The sequence below is a fragment of the Amblyomma maculatum genome, chromosome 6, assembly GCF_055883805.1.
Source record: "Amblyomma maculatum isolate TAMU_Amacu chromosome 6, ASM5588380v1, whole genome shotgun sequence".
NCBI classification, from domain to species: Eukaryota; Metazoa; Arthropoda; class Arachnida; order Ixodida; family Ixodidae; genus Amblyomma; species Amblyomma maculatum.
In genome coordinates, this window is record NC_139349.1 from 29,056,100 (window position 1) to 29,074,322 (window position 18,223).

General features: G+C 45.5%; 1 protein-coding gene across 1 annotated transcript; it reads left to right on the forward strand.

The window, feature by feature from the left end:
• Positions 1-5,237: 5,237 nt before the first annotated feature.
• LOC146185334 (trypsin-4-like) lies at positions 5,238-15,298 on the forward strand. Its single transcript, XM_084607801.1, has 4 exons — positions 5,238-5,286; positions 6,148-6,325; positions 12,413-12,782; positions 14,451-15,298. The coding sequence occupies exons 1-4, from the start codon at positions 5,238-5,240 to the stop codon at positions 14,619-14,621; spliced, it is 768 nt and encodes a 255-aa protein (XP_084463927.1). The 3' UTR covers positions 14,622-15,298.
• Positions 15,299-18,223: the final 2,925 nt, after the last annotated feature.

Consider the following 18,223-nt stretch of genomic DNA (forward strand, 5'->3'; position numbering starts at 1 on the left):
CAAAGCCGGTGTGTCTTTTTCTAACTGCTTGTTACCTGGTGCCTACTCATCACTGAAGAGGGTGCATGAATATAAATACCATGACATCATTCTTACTCACAGTATGCCACAACCTAAACGCATCGATTACATCACGGCTAAAGTAGTAAAAAAGTTAGGTTACTTGATGCGAGCAGTACGAGGAGCTCCTAAAGGAACCGAATTGCTTAAAACGTTATTCCGTCATATTCATGTGTGCGCTTCATATGTCTGAAATGCTTATATTATTAAAATTGATTCTGTGTTGCGGGAAGCTACTAGATTTATTTTCCGCCGCGCTGTCTTTTTTTTATCATCTTCTCTGTCATCACTAACCTAAATGGTCCCAGAAAAGGCACCTTCTCCAATATTCTAGTGGAAGAAAACCATATACAAGCTCGTTGTGAGTATCTGAGCCAAATTTAAAAGCTTTGCGTGGAGGCAATAATTTACAAATAATTTTAAAGATGTGCTACCGATTAGGGCGACATGATTACCCACGAAAGCCTCCTATGTGACGCAAAGCTCTCATGGGATGTCATCGGGGATTGCTCGGAGCGCCCACTCATTTTACACTTTTAAATGATGCGGGCTTAATGGCGAATGGATGGATATTAGGAGTGTCCCCTTTGAAACGGGGTGGTGATAGTCATCACCATGCTTAACCTTTCTTTTTTATGTTTTTTAACTTAGATAATCCATCAATTTTGACGACTTTCCTTTTAGTCCCGGCCTATCTTTATATACCCGTGTTTTAATTTCGATTTAGCTTCCATGCGTCCCCTCCCTGCTGTTTATCCACCAATATCCCAAACGTCTCTTGCTTACCTCTACCGCTGATTCGTTCACGCTTCCTTTGTTACCTCTAAACTCCAGGGCCTCGGCTAGAGTGACTATGTCCGCATCGACATCTGGATGGATACTGCCACACTCCAGTATAAGATGTTCAAATGTTTCTGGCTATTTGCCGCACATAGCACATGTTTCATCTTCTTGATTAAACTTGCTTCTGTAGCTTCGGGTTCAAGACATACTGATCTAGCTTCAAAAGAAGGCCACTGCCTTTTGGGTTGTCATAGCAGGTTTTCTTCTTAATCAGAGTTTTCTATATTCTATATATTTCCAGGGTCGGCTTCTTTTTCATTGAATTGTTCCCCTTTTTACTCTCTGTGTTCTTTACCTGCCGTTTAATGTTCTTTATTACTCCGTCCTGCCTTCCTGCATGCTTCCTGGTTAGTTTCCTGGTCCTTTTCCACCACTGTGAGCCAATGCCTTTTCGGTATAAGTATTTAAGTACTTTAGCTGCCGACCTTTGTGGTTCATTTTCCTGAAGGATTCTTCGTAAAATATTTTGCTTTGCTCTGAGCCTCTCCTGCCTCGAAAGACGCCCAGCTCAGGCCTCCCTGTTCTGCTTCGTTTGTAATTTTGCCGTGGGCTCCAAGTGCTAACCTTCCCACAGATCTTTGGTTGATTTTTAACCCCGACTCGACTTCTGACCTCAAGTACAAAACCACGTTCCCGAAGGTAAGCTCTGGTACCATTATTCTCTTCCAAACACCTATAAGTACTTCATATCTGTTGTACCCCCATAGTGCCCTGTGCTTCATTACCGCGGCATCCCTTCTCCCTTTCGCCCTGATGGCATGTTCATGTTTTTCCACGTATACCTGTTCTTCGTTTATCTATACCCCGAAGTACTTATATTCTTCCAGTCTGGGTGTATCACTCCCTTTTATTGTCAGCTTTTGATCACTGAAATCGTTGAATATAATCAGACTCGGCTTAAGTGCGCTGAAGGTTAAGCCGACTGCATCTCCTTCGTATTCACATAATATTAACCAATGTTTGTAAATCTTCCTGGCTATTGGCTAATAGAACGATGTCATCCGCTTGCATTAATCCTGGATGCGTTTATTGTACGTTCGTTCCACCTAGCTTATACGAGATATTAAAACCAAGGTTACTTTCTTGCAGATTCTTTTCTATATTCTTCATATAAATCATGAACAATGGCGGTGATAGCGGACATCCTTGCCCTACTCCTTTGCATACCTCGACAGTTGACGTACTTGTTAACCATGCAACCTCAGCTTTATTATCTCTGTATATTTCCTTTAGTAATTCAATTGCTTCTTAAACCGAAGCCTTCAGATTTGAGTATGTTCTACAGAAGTTCCTTGTTTACGCTGTCGTATGCACCGCTTATATCCAGAAGGACAAAATACAGCGGTCTGTTTTCCGCCCGGGCTATTTCTATGCATTGGGTTATTACGGAAAGACTATCATCCATGCGCCTACCACTCCTAAACCCGTTCCGCGTGGTGGGCGCCGTCGCGGCTTGTTTCTTTTTTTTTTCTTCCGCACCGACGTGCGTTGAGTTGAGGGGAGATTTAAGGAGCGTAATTTTCGATCGCCCATATTTTCAGTGTTAATGGCGCGAGCTTAAAAAAAATGTCGAAACACCGAGCACTCGAAGCTTCTCCACTCCGTAGTGCATTCATTCGGCTTGCTCTCTTTCTAAAGATAACCGCGTCTTGTTGTCTGCCCGCTGGTAGGAGCCAACACAATCTTAATATTAAACCTATTTTCGCACTTACTAATGGTTTCAAATATAGCCCTTTTCCCTGTATTGTCTTCATATTGCCACGTGGTGGTGACAATACCGTTGGCAACAGATGAGGAGACGATCTTCGATGGTGGTGGTGAAAACATTTATTGTCCGGAAGAGGTGACACCGGAGTTCCGGTACCGCTCGCAGGAGTCCAGGGAGCCCGATGTCACCTTAAGGGGCAGGGAACCGCTTCTTAAAGCCGGCGAGAAAATATCTAGATAAAGCCGCAAACGGTGACTAGCATGACCTGGTTTATTGTAGAAACACACGCGAGCGGCTGAAATCTTCGAGGACTTATCTTGTGCGACAAAGAAAATGATAAAGCGTCGTCTCGCGACAACGAGCATGAACAAATACAGAATACAGATTCGATCCGCGCGCTAGAATCACAATGACAAGGCTGCATGCCAGCGGCTGTCGAAAAAGAACAAGTTGGTTAGTTGGTTTGTGGGGTTTAACGTCCCAAAGCAACTTAGGCTATGAGAGACGCCGTAGTGGAGGACTCCGGATATTCCGACCACCTGGGGTTCTTTAACGTGCACTGACATCGCACAGCACACGGGCACCTTGCTTTTCGCCTCCATCGAAAAGCTGTCGCCGAGGGAGAGATTCGATCCCGCGTCCTTGGGAACAGTTGTTCAGCGCCGTAACCACTGCGCCACCCCGGCGGGGTGAAAAAAAAAAAAAAAAAAAAAAAAAAAAAAAAAAGAACAAGTAAAGATATAGGTAGTTCGCGGCATTACTCCACCCTTAAAAAGGCATCGCCTCTATGCTTACAAAATAAACAGAGAAAGGTATAGAAAATACGATAAATTAAAAGAACTAGGGTCTTCAGCTTGCGTAATAAGGCTTTACGCGCACAACATCGACGATGTCTGGACGACAGTTTACATGGACGACAGGTTACATTCATATAGATAACCTAGTTTATTGAGCGGAAACTCGATTAAGCATGGCCATACGCTGTTTGCTGCGGTTCAGGTCCTCCGTGGTTGTTTGCGGACCTCAAGGAAACGCAGCCGAAGCTTTGGTTCCAGCGCGAGACTCCTCCATGGCACTCTGCGAGCAGAACACAGCACCCGAGTCTAGACAGCAAAATTGTCCAAGGAATTTCGAAGGGGGATGCCCAGGAGGCGAGCTAGATCGGTAGGGGTGACGATGGAGGGAAATAGGCAGGGACTGGAAAGCTGTGTGGCATTGTGTCAGGTAATGTTGTGTAATTGTGGATATATGTACCGTTATGAATAGAGTTGTCCAGGTCTGAAGAAGAAAAGAAAAAGAAGAGGAAGAAGAAGAAGAAAAGGTAAAGAAAAAGGAAAAAGAAGAATAAAAGGAAAAAAAAAATAAAAGGAAGGAGAAGTTTGAATCTCTACGCTAGACTCAAGATCTGGCAGTACAACTACCGCGGGTACAAGAGTGAGTGGGGTACACTGGCGTAGCCCTCCCTTTCAGGAGAACGCACAGCAAGCTCTTATAACTTGATTTGCGATGACCAAAGTTCACGCGCGACGCTGCTGCTGTATTGCAAAAAGAAATGAAGGACGTCTTTTATTGTCAGTGCTATATAGGTATGGTAACCTCACGCACTCCAGGCATATGGACGAAGACCACACCTCGAAACGACATAACACTGACAGCCGCTGGGAGATTTTAAGCAAGTTCTCTGAGACAGAGAGAGTAAAGAAAGCTGCCTGTAATTTCGTTTCCACCGCAATCACAAGTTTCTTGCTTCGCAGTATCGGGACTCGCCTGGCGTTCGTAATTCTTCTGGATTTTGGTCACATGGTTGCCCTTGCTCCAGCGAACGCAACGTAATATATGGTAACAAAATTTGTACAGTGCTGCTTATTACTCATTTATGAAGTTCTCTAATTAGCTGAGATTAAAGAAATGAGCGAAGAAACGATGCATCAGAGCACTAATGCCTCCATTGGCTTCTATCGCTACCCGTGAAAAATTAGTGATCTGTAATGCTGGTGTTAATGTACACAAGCAATATTAGTCTTTGACTCGGGACTAGTTCGGCTGAGGGATTTATGACGTCACAAGCTACCAAGTTAAGTGATTCTAGTGGTATTTTGATTAAATTCTGCAGAAAGTTGATACAATAATCTTCCAGCTCTACAAACAACTATTACAGGATCAATTCCAAATTTACTGCTAACTGCAACGCCAGTTCTTGGCGACTGCGCAGTTGGCCGTTACCGTTGCCGATTCCGCTCATAGCGATTACGCTGCTGGCCACCGCGGTGGGAGTCCTGGCGGCGAAACCTGGTAAGAAACGACATTTATCCTCTTTATTTATTTGCACATAAGTGAGCATTTTATATTATCCAAGCAGGCAGGGCACAAATTAAGGACGAAAACGTTGAGATCAAGAGCATAATGTTAGTGAGATGATAAAGCACGTCTGGGAAGTGGACATCCGCTTCAAATACGGATGGTAGCTCCTTCGACCGACGTTTAGGAAAAGTTACAGACGAACTGCTAGTTTTGGATTACACAAACAATGTATTATCAGTTTCAACCAATGCACTGTAACCTTCACCCTCTTATCTTAATGTTATTCCCCACAAGAGACATTACATAAGAGCAATAAATTATGGCGATGACGAAGATCAGCCGAACCTGTGCCATCGGTACCATGGAAGTGCATGGTGACAAACCTATGAAAAAAAAAACAAAATTGAGATTTCTTTTCAATTGAAAACTTTAATTTCTTTTGAAAATTGGCAAATTTGGAAAATTTCTTTGTTTGGAAATTTCAATTTCTTTTTTAGAAATTGAAATTTCTGAAAAAGAAATTGACAGAAGGCCAGTACCATTCTGCGAAGAAAATGGCTCCTAGAGTGTGCGATTTGATCATTCAGCAGAACATTCGTAACAACTATAGCCCATTGGTCGCCACTGAAATGGCTTGCTTCCTGAAGTGGCTAGTCCTCAAAAACAACTTCGGTTTCAGCATGTTGTGCATGTTTGGCCTTTCTCAGACTCAAGGCAGTTCCTAGTGCCCGTGGTTTTTCCCTCCTTTGTGAGCGTTGTTGTGTTTGCCCTGCGGTGATTTTAAAGCTTTTCACGATTTGTTGGGCAGGATGAGGCGTGCGAGAGAGGAGTGGTGTTCCTAAACATAATGCGCACAGGGCCTCCGACGGGCTTCGCTGTGCTGCTCAGCTTATTTGCCATTCGCTTTTCCTTCACCGTTAGGCGAGTAAGTTGTATGACATCCGTGTCGAGCTTTGAGAAAAACAAATGATGGAAAGAACCTGGTAAGCTATAGTGAAATAAGCCTGATGAAACTATGCTCTCCTTGGAAGCAAACTTATTTAATTTGTTGATTCACTGAATGAAGCGGGTCCTTCCTTGTCACAGCGTCACGTCTTGTACCGCTCCTGTGGCGTAGCCATCTACTCTGTATTGCGGCGCCAGCGAGAAGGTTTCCGAGCCGTTAGATCATCCGCTCATTTCGCTTGCGTCTTCTACGTGCCCATCAGGCACAGCTGTTCTCCGCTGGCGCGCAGGCGACAACGACGAGTGCGGCGTGTGGGAGCGTCGTGGCGGCCGCGTGGTCGGAGGCCTGGTGGCCGACCCGGCACCCTGGATGGTGCAGCTGCTTCGTGGCCGCCGGCACATCTGCGCCGGGGCGCTCGTCTCTCCCAGACACGTGCTCACCGCCGCTCACTGCGTTCAACAGCAAAGGTGCACAGCGAGGGCGAAATGGAGTAGCGAGCTCGTTCTTTTTTGTTTCCATGGGTGGCAGATTCCAACCGTGTTGCTGCGCGGTAAGCTTAACCACGGGCAAGATGATGTAGCGACTAGCTGAACTCAACCACGGTTGTCGAGAGCCGCAGTTTACAGGGTTCACCGCAAAGAACAAAACGGCAGAAACGAGAGGACAGAGGCAAGGCGGATAACACTAAGGACACGGAGAGGACAATACGGGGCGGGGCGGTCCACAAGCGCAGTTCAATCAGACCTACCCCTGTCGGGAAAAAAAAACAAAAAAACTACAGGAATTTTTCTTTGTCACGACATAATTCGTGTGCGGTTCTTGACAATTAACCTATTGTGACAGCAGATATTTCTCTAGTAACATCTAGTTATACAACAGAAAATTATGACAAAACTGCAGGCTACAGAAAAGTACCGAAGAAAAAAAATTTCCAATTCTAGTATTGAGTACTACACAAATAAGAAGTTTCTGACGTTTACTACAGAAATTTTGTCGCAAACATCAAAACAACAGAATATTTTGTCGTGTTTTTGACGCCGTTCTGTAGATTTTTCGACTGCCACCGAATCCTTTTTTTTTTCTGTCAGAATTAGTGGATCCTTAATACGAAGACAATACTATATACCTGTTTAGAATAGTAAGCAATAAGAATACGCACGAAAAAAGCATTCGATACCAAGCAGAGTGAAGGTACAGATGCGCACAAACTTCTCAATATTCATATCCTTTCGGGGTGATCAACCTTCGCGTTGTCATGGCTTTGCTTATTTTCTTCATAACAGATAACTAGAACTTAGACGCAGAAATGTTCAGCCGACTAATGTCATATGCTTACACTGAGAACAATGTACCAGGGCTACGATGCATACTTTATTAAACAACGCAGCTCCTATTGTTCATAATTAAAGGCCAGAACTCTATGCGACACGCGCCGTTATTCGAGTTTACGGATGTTAAAGTTCGTGTTATTACACCGAAGCGCTCCGAGACGCAGTTATTTGCATATCGACCCCGTCAGCATTGAAAGAGAGGCGCAGAACAGTGCAGAGAGCATCTGCATATAGAAGCGCGTAACTAGGTCGGAACTCGAGCTGGTTCACACGCAGACGTCTCGTAATCCAGAGTTTGAGAAATTGGTAAGACCCATCGCTGCTGAAAAATCCTTAATTTTAGTTTCGCAATATCAGCATGTCTCCGATAATTAAAAGAAATAACAAACACAGTTGATCTTTTTTTCTTACGTGGTCACGTGTGAAGTATGCAGGAATAACTCGGTTATCATGAACTTTATTGAATGTTCTGTTAATTCTATTCGTGTGTGTACGGAGTGAAGCACTCGAGGCAACAAATTCCTCTGGGGATAGTGCGTGGAATGTAGAGGTATGTACTGACGTTGCTTCAAAAATACCATGGGCATTTTTATTTTACCATTGAGGCTGATTCTACAAAAAGCCAATAAATAGTAAAAAAAAAAAAGCCAATTTTCAAGACGCGATTGCTTCAATCAAATCGCACAGCCTGCTTACAAAGTCTGAAAACAGGTACGCGAAGCGCAAAGCCGTTTCGTAAACATAAAATGTTCCACGATAGCGTGCCGCATTCTGACGATGAACGCGGTTCATCATCATCATCATCATCATCATCATCATCATCATCATCATCATCATCATCATCATCATCATCATCATCATCATCATCATCACCATCATCATCAGCCTGATTATACCCACTGCAGGGCGAAGGCCTCTCCCATATTTCTCCACTTAACCCGGTTCATATAGCCAGGTGTAATAAGCATTCCAAGGCAACTTCCTTGTAAACAGCGAAACGGGGAATGCAAAAAAAGAACGCGAATCACGCGAGTGGCGATTTCTCTCTAATGTGCAGCCAGCCTAGGCGTTGCCAGAAAAGGCGCAGCCAATGTGTGGCGATTTTCACGAACCAGTTTGTCCAACATGGCGGCGCTATGAGAACTGCTTCTGGGGTGCAACCGCTTTAGAAGCTTAAGATAAACTCGCGCTTGTTTGTTGATGGTGGCGGCCTTGTCTCTGTCTTCCTTTCGTTACTTTAGATGTTGTAAAATGGCTAAAGGAAAGACAGAGAAGTAACTGCCTGGAGTATGAAGACGGCTGGCGTGACGGCGGAGCGATTGACGGGGAACGCGCACATTGATTGGAATTTGAAATCAATATAGCATCGATGTTACAGTCTTGTACAGCGGGAGAATGACAGAACCGAAACCAGAGCTTTTGCATTTAATTTCTCCCATAGATAAGAAATACTCAATGGATGTCATACCGATTACCGGAAAACAAATAAGAAATTTACTGCACCGGTTTATATTTTCTCGTGCTCACAAATCTTAATGACCACTTGCTAGTTTCGATAAGTATGTAGACTTTTAACCTCTTAGGCAAATGGAAAAGGGAAACAGTATGAGGTCGTATTTCCTGCTCATTGTTTTCTCGTAGACGGAATGAGCATAAGCTCGGCCACTATAGCGAAACCATATTGCTCGATTCCTTTAGGTTCTTATCACCCGCCTGCCTAAAAATTGCACGTATGCGGTCACGGCGAGGGTATGGGGCAATAACGGAGTGCAAAAGGTATAATGAAATGGCGTGGAGTGAATCACTATATCAACCCCACTCTCTCTCTCTCTCTCTCTCTCTCTCTCTCTCTCTCTCTCTCTTTCTTTCTTTCTGTCTCTACCTCTGTGTGGTAATCAGATAACCATATACGGATGCTGTAATAAAGGAATGCCATTACAGGGACATTCCTACACAAACTTGTCGCGCTTCCGATAGTCGTATGTGATCAGTGATGTTTGTTAACAAATAACGCCTCGTATTTGCATAGGCCCTCGCAAATGATCCATTTGGATATAGGGGCTCGATTCCTGATAAGAATTGCGCTCTCCTGGGAACGTTCCATCACACAGCGGGCAAACTTCCTGTTCCCATGCCCTCCGTGTATTTCCTTCACCAGCAAACTCGAGGAGTGCCAATAATTGCCTCTTCTAGCCCATTAGCAAGTAAACATCCACATAACTGGGCTGCTAAGATATATTTTGCTGCGAAATAATTTGATAACACCCGTAAGCTCCCCATCTAGGGTATGATGAGACATCTGCGGCTTCCCCTGCGGACCTTCGCTCGTGTACGTGCTGCGTAAAGCTCAATCCGACATAGTTACAAAGCCTCGCTGTAAACAGTTATGGCGTGCGAACGTGCCCGCGTTGCCTTGGAGCATCGTCTCTGTCTCGATATATCCAAGGGTCCCGGTGGGTTCGATTCCTATCTTACCCTCTCATCTGAAAATAGGTACCCGAGTACACAGTTGGGAGTTGGCGCTTCGTCCCGTCACTTACCTTTGTGTTTGTCTGTTTTTTGCGCCTTAAACTATTTTAATTATGAACCAAAACCAACTAGCCCAGCAGCAAGTGCTTGTACACAGTTTTTGCCATCTCGGCCATATCATGTGGTCTCATGACATCACACAACACTTCTACCAATCAGTGAATTAAATCTCGATCATGTCATGTGCCAACTGCCATCTGCCGGAGATATGCGCATGATTTTTCGCTCAAAACGCCAGCGCTGACTTCCATGTAGGATTTCGTAGCGAACGGAGTCTTTAACGCTATCGCGGTAGACCTCTGAGAACAACGTCCGAGTGGGTCGGGCAACCCCTCGAGCAACGGAACAAACGGCGAGGCTCCGCGCACCGATCGATCCTCCTTAGTCTGTTTCGCGGCATCGCCGCAGCACGGCGTCGGTTTCGTGAAAATTTCCCGTAGAGCCCGAGAAGTTTGCATCTCGGGGCGGCGTGCCTAATCTTTTGAAGGTGATAGGAACTCTTATCTTGATCAGTCAAACGCAGGCATGCATTGCCTGATATCGCTCGGAGAAGGTTATGTTCTCAGTCGAGGATATCGTCTTCGTATATTCCTTATCTACCCTTCCAGTCTGACCTAGCTGGATAATCTGAAAACCTATTTTTCTACCTATTTGGTCAGACACGCATGCGTGCATGTTTGGTAAAGAGGGTTTAAGGCTCCGAAGCGTCTCAGGCTATGGGAATAATTTCGGCTACCTGGGAATCTTTAACATGCAATGACATCGCGCACCACATGGACACCTATCTTTTCGCCTCTATGGAAACGCTGCCGTCATGTATGTATGTATACATGCATGTGTGGATTTTAATGCGGGAACAATATTTATTTACTCATTTTGTTATTATTATTTAGTCATACTGTAGGCCATTACAAGCTCGTACAGGAAAAGGGTTGACGTGGATGCAAGTACAGAAGGCAACAATCCAAAATTCAAAAACAACATTCACAGAAATTCAGACCCAACAACAACCGGATTCGAATCCGACCGCCGGCGGCTGCATTTCGATGGAGGCGAGACGGAGAGGCGTCCATGTGCTGTGCGATGTCAGCGCACGTTAAAGATCCCTAGGTGGTCAAAATTACTCCGTAGGCCTCCACCTATGATCCTCTTTCTCTCTTTCTCCTTTCATTTCTGCCTTCCTCCCTTCCCTTAAAGCGCGGTTCAGGCGTCCACAGGAAAAGTATGACAAATACTGTGCCATTCATTTCCTGTAAACCAATTTATTTATAACAACAATTGGTACCGAATGAGGATGAGAAGCAAAAGAAAACAAAACAGCAGTAACGTTTGATGTTTGAAATAACAGTTGTTTTGTCGACGGGTGTAGTATTCACAATGTATGAGAAAGCGAATACCATATTACACTGGCTAGCGGAATAAAATAATACTTAAATGTAGTACATTTTGCAGCAATGAGTATTTATGTGTTTAACGAAAGAGTATGTGGACGTATATCATGTATGCAGTCAAGTATACGGTCAGTACGCCTTATGTAAAATTTGGTCCGCGAAGACCTGGCATGCAAGTCCTAGCAGACTAAAACAACGCTGCACAAATGTTGCCATATTTAGGGCACACTTAATTACATCGCGCGTTGATAGCACTGAGGTCTAAGCGCCTGATCGGCCTGAGTCTCCTCCTCTGTTATTGCTGTCTCGTCGCATTCTTTGAGCCTGTGCGCGGTCGCCGGAATTGCACATTCAGCAACGCACTTCCATGGTCGCCCTCTGTGTCAACAAGTAATTTAATGCGATAGCGTTAAGGACCCCGTGTCGCAGAAAATTCCTCACTGAAAAATTTATTCGATCGTACGGCGCTGCCGCAACAGATGGTGCGAGCCGCCGCCCGATTCAAAGCCTTATACATCCATCCATCGTCTTCAGAGCACTGGGGTTTAAGGACCGCGGAGAAAAAAAAAAAAATATATATATATATATATATATGTATATATATATATATATATGTATATATATATATATATATATATATATATATATATATATATATATATATATATATATATATATATATATATATATATAACTACAGGCTTTAAGAAGGAAGAAATAATATGACGCAGGTGAAGACAGAGTGAAGACAGAGGTGAAGACAGGTGTGAAATTTCACCCCACCACTAAATACAAAAAATAAAGGAGTGGTTATGAGAAGTGTATCGTTGTGAGGCTGAAGAGCATGAGAAGGTGATGCGAAAGGGACTAGATAACGCCTTCGCGTTGAACTCTTATAGGCAAAGCATGAGGCATTAAGCGTCCTCCATATTTTTCTTTTTTTTTTCACTACGGTAGACGTAAGCGGCACTTACTCTAGCCCCACTCCAACCTGACGCGCGAAGCTGTTTAGACACGTCTGCACACAACTAGGCGCAGCTGCCGGCTGACGTCGAGCCCGACACTGCATGCAATCAGTAGTGTCATGTGACTTTTGCACCTACCGACTCTCGGCGCACCTGACAACTGAGCCGTGTCACATGGTCTCATGGCGTCGCCCTGCTATTTCTGCTCTAATGAAGCTATGTTATCACAGTACATCATTGTAGACTAGTGTTCATTCAAAATCTTTCAAATAGCGATTTCCCGTACATGAAAACGTACGCTCAGTTTCGTACAGCGGCGGGGAATTGGGTGGATGCAGGCCCAAGCTGCGTCTGCGACTGGTTGGAGGCGCCGAGCACTCACCACAGCGCGTGCTGGTGCACGAGGCATTCGACGAGACCGAGCTTCGCCACGACCTGGCGCTGTTGGTGCTCGAGCGGCCGGCGGCAGCCCGCCACTCCGTGGTGTGTCTGCCACGCGAGAGCGACCGCTACGAGGGCCGCGTAGCCCTGGTGTCCGGATGGGGCTCGGAAGGCCACGAGAAGCCACAAATGGGCGGCCCGCCGCAGCTACGCGAGGCCTCGGTGAGGACGCTAGAGCAAGGCCAGTGCGCCGAGGCATATCTGGGCCTACTCGACATCTCCGAAGGACAGCTCTGTGCTGCGGCCGACGGAGTTGACACATGCCAGGTGCGCAAAGTTTTAGGCGGCGCGTGTGGGTGGGAAATTCTTGTACGACCTAAGTTGCAAGTTGCGATACCAACAGTGAACAGGTGTGAAATTTTTATTTACGGTAACCAATGTCGGGCCTGTCAAGAGACGAGCTTTGGGAGGCGCTGGAACAGCGGTATAGGGTGTAGCATGTGGGCGTTGTTTCGAACTGTTTAGGCGAAGCCGGAGAACAACCGAAAATCCTTACCAGGGATAACTCAGTTCTTCAATTCTAAAACAACATCGGGAAGGAGAAGGTGGTGCGGGAGAAGGTTTCGTGGTGAGGCAATCAACACAGGTCCGGAAATAGGGTTTCCAGGTCGTTTGCTAACTAAGTGAATATAGGTAATCGGCCGCGAGGGAGTTAAAAAGTGTGTACTGAGAGAAAGCCTGTGGAGCACGCTATTCTCTTTTAATTGAGATCAAGAAAGCACAAGAGTATACCACGCAGTGCTGATTGGCGATGAGAATCGCCATACCGGCATGAATATGTATACCTCCCGGCTTCCATTAAACAACGAGCATACGGAGCGCACAGGTATCTTCATTAAGGGGCACTTCATGCTAGAGCTTCTCCACTTCTTCCTGGCAGGAGCGACAAATTGGAGCAAAATATTCCGCTCCCTTAATCCTATTGGGAACCACTTCTAACCTGTTTGTAGGGATGATGTTCATGCAAATGACACAAGACCGCGTTTACTAGAGGGGTATGGAAGAGGCCTTTGCACTGCAGTGGTGCAGTCAGGATGGTGAACGGTTAGGTGGCGCCGACCAAATAGGCAATTGTCAAAAAACGACGTTTTGGCTTCCACGCCAGTGGAAACCGAAACGTCGGTTTTGGACAATTGCCTATTTGGTCGGCGTCACCTAACCTTTCATAAAATTTCCCTACCAGACGAGATTTCGTCAAACTTTAGATTTCAGCCAGGATGGTGGTGGCGATGATGTGGACTTTAATGAAGACTGAGTGAGAGCTTGGCCTGTTGCAGCGATATATACTCCACATCGGGCACCTCTTAACGCAACCTCACTTTACCCACCTTTGCTCGGTGAAAACGCCTAGGGTAGCGATCCATGTGACAGCGATTGGTATAAGGAGCTTCTGGTCCCTGCGGTGCAGAAAATGGACACGCTTGTTTAGAGCCCTACAGCAGTTTGTGGCTAGACGTACTGTCTTTGCTGTTGACATTGCGCTCGTGCTTTTTTCATGCGTGTTGCTTTGCGGCAGCAACTCAGTGTATGATTGTCTGTGAAAATCGCTATTTGCATTAGCATTTCGCCCCTTTTTGCGCTGCCGGCAGTATCTCTAGGCAAGCCTGTTCACGTCTGTCCAGTTCTTTCATATGCGCATTTCTATATACATATGCATACAATTTTTAATTGGATAGTTTCCTATAAAAATTAGTTTCGCTGTCCCAAATTGAAAGACTGTTGCTGTGTTTGATTTTGCTGCCTCGATCTATGAGATCACAATAATTTTACTCCGTTGAAAGCAGACTAAAGCCTAATTTTTATTGATTGACTAATAAATTATTTGAATGATAATTGATTATAATGAATTCATTCATTCGTTGACAGGCTCACAGTTGCTTCGTCACAGCCAGCAGGAATTAAGTGGCCTCAGCGTGAATGCTGCTCTACGCGCAGGGAGATTCCGGTGGCCCGCTGGTGGTGGACGACCCTGCGCGGCGCCGCTTCTCGGTGGTCGGCATCACCTCGTTCGGCGTGCGTTGCGGAGACGCACACTTCCCGGGAGTCTACACGCGCGTCGCCGCCTATCTGAGTTGGATACGTGAGAAGATGGCCGATCGACACTAACCGTGAGGTGGTGCGCCACCCATTTAGGCTACGGGACTTTGTTTTGTTCTTCTTATCACGATCGATGAATATAGGCACGCAGAGACGTGACTTCGCAGGGGAGGGTGGTTGTCAAGAGCTTATGCCTCGTTGCTGAACTTGGCTGACGCAAGTTCACGGGTTGGAACATATCGAAAACGCAACTAGAAGGCACCGTGCGAAATAATTCTTATATTCTCGTGGAGCACTGTGAATTAGGCCGAGGCGTTCTTACTGAGGTCTGGCGCGCGCAAGGCTTACCGCTCAATTGGTGGTCGTTTCGACGTTCATTGCTTCGCGAACTCATGCCGAGGTATGCGTGCTTTCTCAGAATCTAACATCTGCAGAAATGTTGTGAAGATGACGCTGTTGTTTGTCTCCTTCGCCACAAAACCGTGGACTGAACACGCAGATACCTCCATCCACGAAGCACATATCCCACAACCCGACATTTGAGTACACGTTTCTGTAGATTAGTAGGACTAGCAAATTGCTGTTATAGGTTTGGCAGCTTCAAGCACGTGAGGTGTGAAAGAAGCCCTCAGATTGCGCTTATATATAAAATCAAAACCGTTGCTTCAATCCCCTGATGCGCAGAAACTGAAATTTAGTCACCTGTGACCCTGGCGATCGGCTAAGCAAAACATGTGGGACGCTAAGCAAAAACATTTATATTTGATGGATGCAGAGAGGATACAAGAGTTAAAAGGCTGTATCAATATTCTATAGAGCCAGATTGATGGAAACCGTGCGTACGAAAGTAAGCTGCGGATAGCAAATAGCAATACAAAGGAAATATATTACTGCTTCAGTTACATCCGGGCCTGCTTCCAAATGGCCCAAGCAGCTCTGGCGTCGACCTTGAACTGAGCGCGAATCATCTGTACCCAGCTCACGAAGCGAATTTCAGCGGCACAAGAAGCATGCGTGCTCTTACCTTGCACTTTTATCACCTTGCACTGATATATTCGAGCTCTGCGTATTACCGGGCCCTACAGGTAAGACGCAGAGCTCGTGTCACGCTGTCTCGGGCGGCAATGAGTCACGTCTGTTTCGAAGAATAATTTGCTCAATGACCTCGAAGGGCGTTTCCTGCCTGCTGAAGCGTCTGCAATGTTTGTTCGGGTTATGGATTGCTCTGTCCGGTGCACAGCTGCTGCGAGCGTCGTCATGAGAGCCTATACACCGACGGTGCCTCGACGGCTGGCACCTGTTTTCTCGATGGTGCGTCGCGATGGCTGCAATCCAGTTTCGTAAGATTTAAGTGAAACACCATGCGTCTTTGTTATTATTATTTTTATTATTTTTTTGCAGCGTAACGAGGCCCGACTCTTCTCCTCTGTGTACATTTCTATGCCACTCGACTCGGACGTCGTTGTTCGGCAAAAATTTAAGAAACAGCAGAGCCGGTCGTTAGTTTCTCTACGTTCATCCTCAATTTCAGTGTCTCCACTGAAAAAAAAAAATAAAAAAAATAAAGGGGTTAAGAATGAATACATCATGATCGAGGTGGCCCAGTACGCTGACATCATTATTTATTATTGACGATGGGTCCAGTACCCTTACTGAAGCATTGTTTAGTGCATGCTATATTAAAGTATGTTGGACTCGAAAGCCATCAAGCTGCGGTACGGTATGAATAAGCTACGGACTTTCGTGTTACATAGCCAGCGTTGGGTAATTTAAATTTAAATCGCTGATCAGCAAGGGATAGGCGCCTTGATGTATAGACCAGCGATTTGGACGTCGTAAGAACAGGCGAAATGCGTCGCTTGTCCAGCGGTATGCGTCGTTAGTATCTATCGTTGTAATATTAAACGAGAAAAGTTAATATTTTGTTTCCTTGAATCTTGTAAGTACTAACTGGAGCTGCCAAAGCCTATTAAGAACAAAGGATAGCCACCTTCGCATGTTTTGTACGATGTCAGACTCAACAGCAATGCAACTGCACAAGACCACAGGGGTCTGCATAATTCATAGCGCCGTAGTCATCAGAAATGCACTTCACTTCACCTGCCGGTTTGCTCGCAAGTGCGATAAGGAAGTCTTCACAAATGTTTGTTAATTTGTGTTTTTTTTTCCCCGATTGGAACCACCGTTTAGTCACTTTTATCAAGCAGCATCGCTCATGTGCAGGTGATGTAGAATTTTTTGTCTAAAAACAAGAACGGAAGGAATGGAAGAATGCGCTCCCTAACAACAAATCAGGAATATCACGCCAGCAGTTTTCAAAACTATGCCCCACTGTCGTGCGCAACAGCCTTGCATCTTAGAAACTGCAATTCTCACGAGAATGCACATGAAGGCTGTATACTGCAGTGAAACTTCGTAGTAGGTCAAACGGCCTGTCAATAGCTGTCAAGGACGCACTCATCGCTCTGTAGCAAATTATAGTGATAAATGATAAGAATTATCGTGAAGCCATACTCGGCACCGGGGCATCCTTCATATAACACGGCGCCGCCGTGGCAATGAGGCTCCGTTACTAGCTTCCGATAAGACATTCCGAGTTCGAATCTGCTTAGACGAAGTATTTCTTTCTGAGATTGATTTTGTTTCTTTGAAGCATGGGTACCACAGGCACACCACTGAAATTGATCACCGCGGCCATAGCGCAAGAAAGTTTCTTAAAGCACTCCCAAAGAACGATCTTCGCGTTTATGAAGTAAAATTCAAATGCGCTGTAGCATTCATGCAGCCTTCCGTAATGAATCTCTCAATCTCTCTTGGGTACCTGAGATTAAAAAACTCCGCGAGTGGATTACTCGCGGTTTTCAGATTCATGGCGGAAACACGATGGGGCAGCAACTGCCGGTCGATGGTTCTCCTACGTTGAAGGAGTGTTACGCTACCTATTTTCCGGTGCTTCAAAGATTATCTCCAACAAGCAAGAAGATTCTTGAAGCCGCGCGGAACAACTGCTTGCGAATATGCCTTGGACTCCCAAAGGGATTCTCTGCATCAGGAACAGTTGCAGAAGCAGGATGACTCTCGCTGGATGTGATTGCCACCCAAGAAACTGCGCACCCATCTCCGACATGTCCTCCAAGGGAAAAAGCACTTCTTGCACCGTCTCCATCTAACTCATTCCAACTCCGGTTTTGGTCAAGCTGTACAGTTTCTGCCCCTCCCTACTGTTATTCAGCCACGAAATCTACTACCTCTCAGCTTTCATCCAAGGACGCTATCGTCTCTAAAGGTGAATACGTCTGTTCCTGACGTGGATGCGAAGAGCCGCATGCCACAGGCAGCACTTCTGCAATCTGTTCTTGCCTACTTAGCCAAGGAATACACGCAGTACACCCACATATTTACCGATGGTTCAACTACTCAAGACACTTCCTTCTGTGGCCTTTATGTGCCCCCAACAAACCATGTCCTGTTTTACCGGCTGCAGCGGAAGACATCATCTACGATAGTTGAGCTTCATGACATTAAAGAAGCTGTTTCCTATATCCTGCGCCAAACCCCCGGTCGATGAGTTATCTTCACTGATTCCAGAGCATCTCTGCAAATCCAATGTAACCTGATGAAGAAAACCAATCATTAGCCTGTTTAATTTGAAATCGGGTATCTACATCATT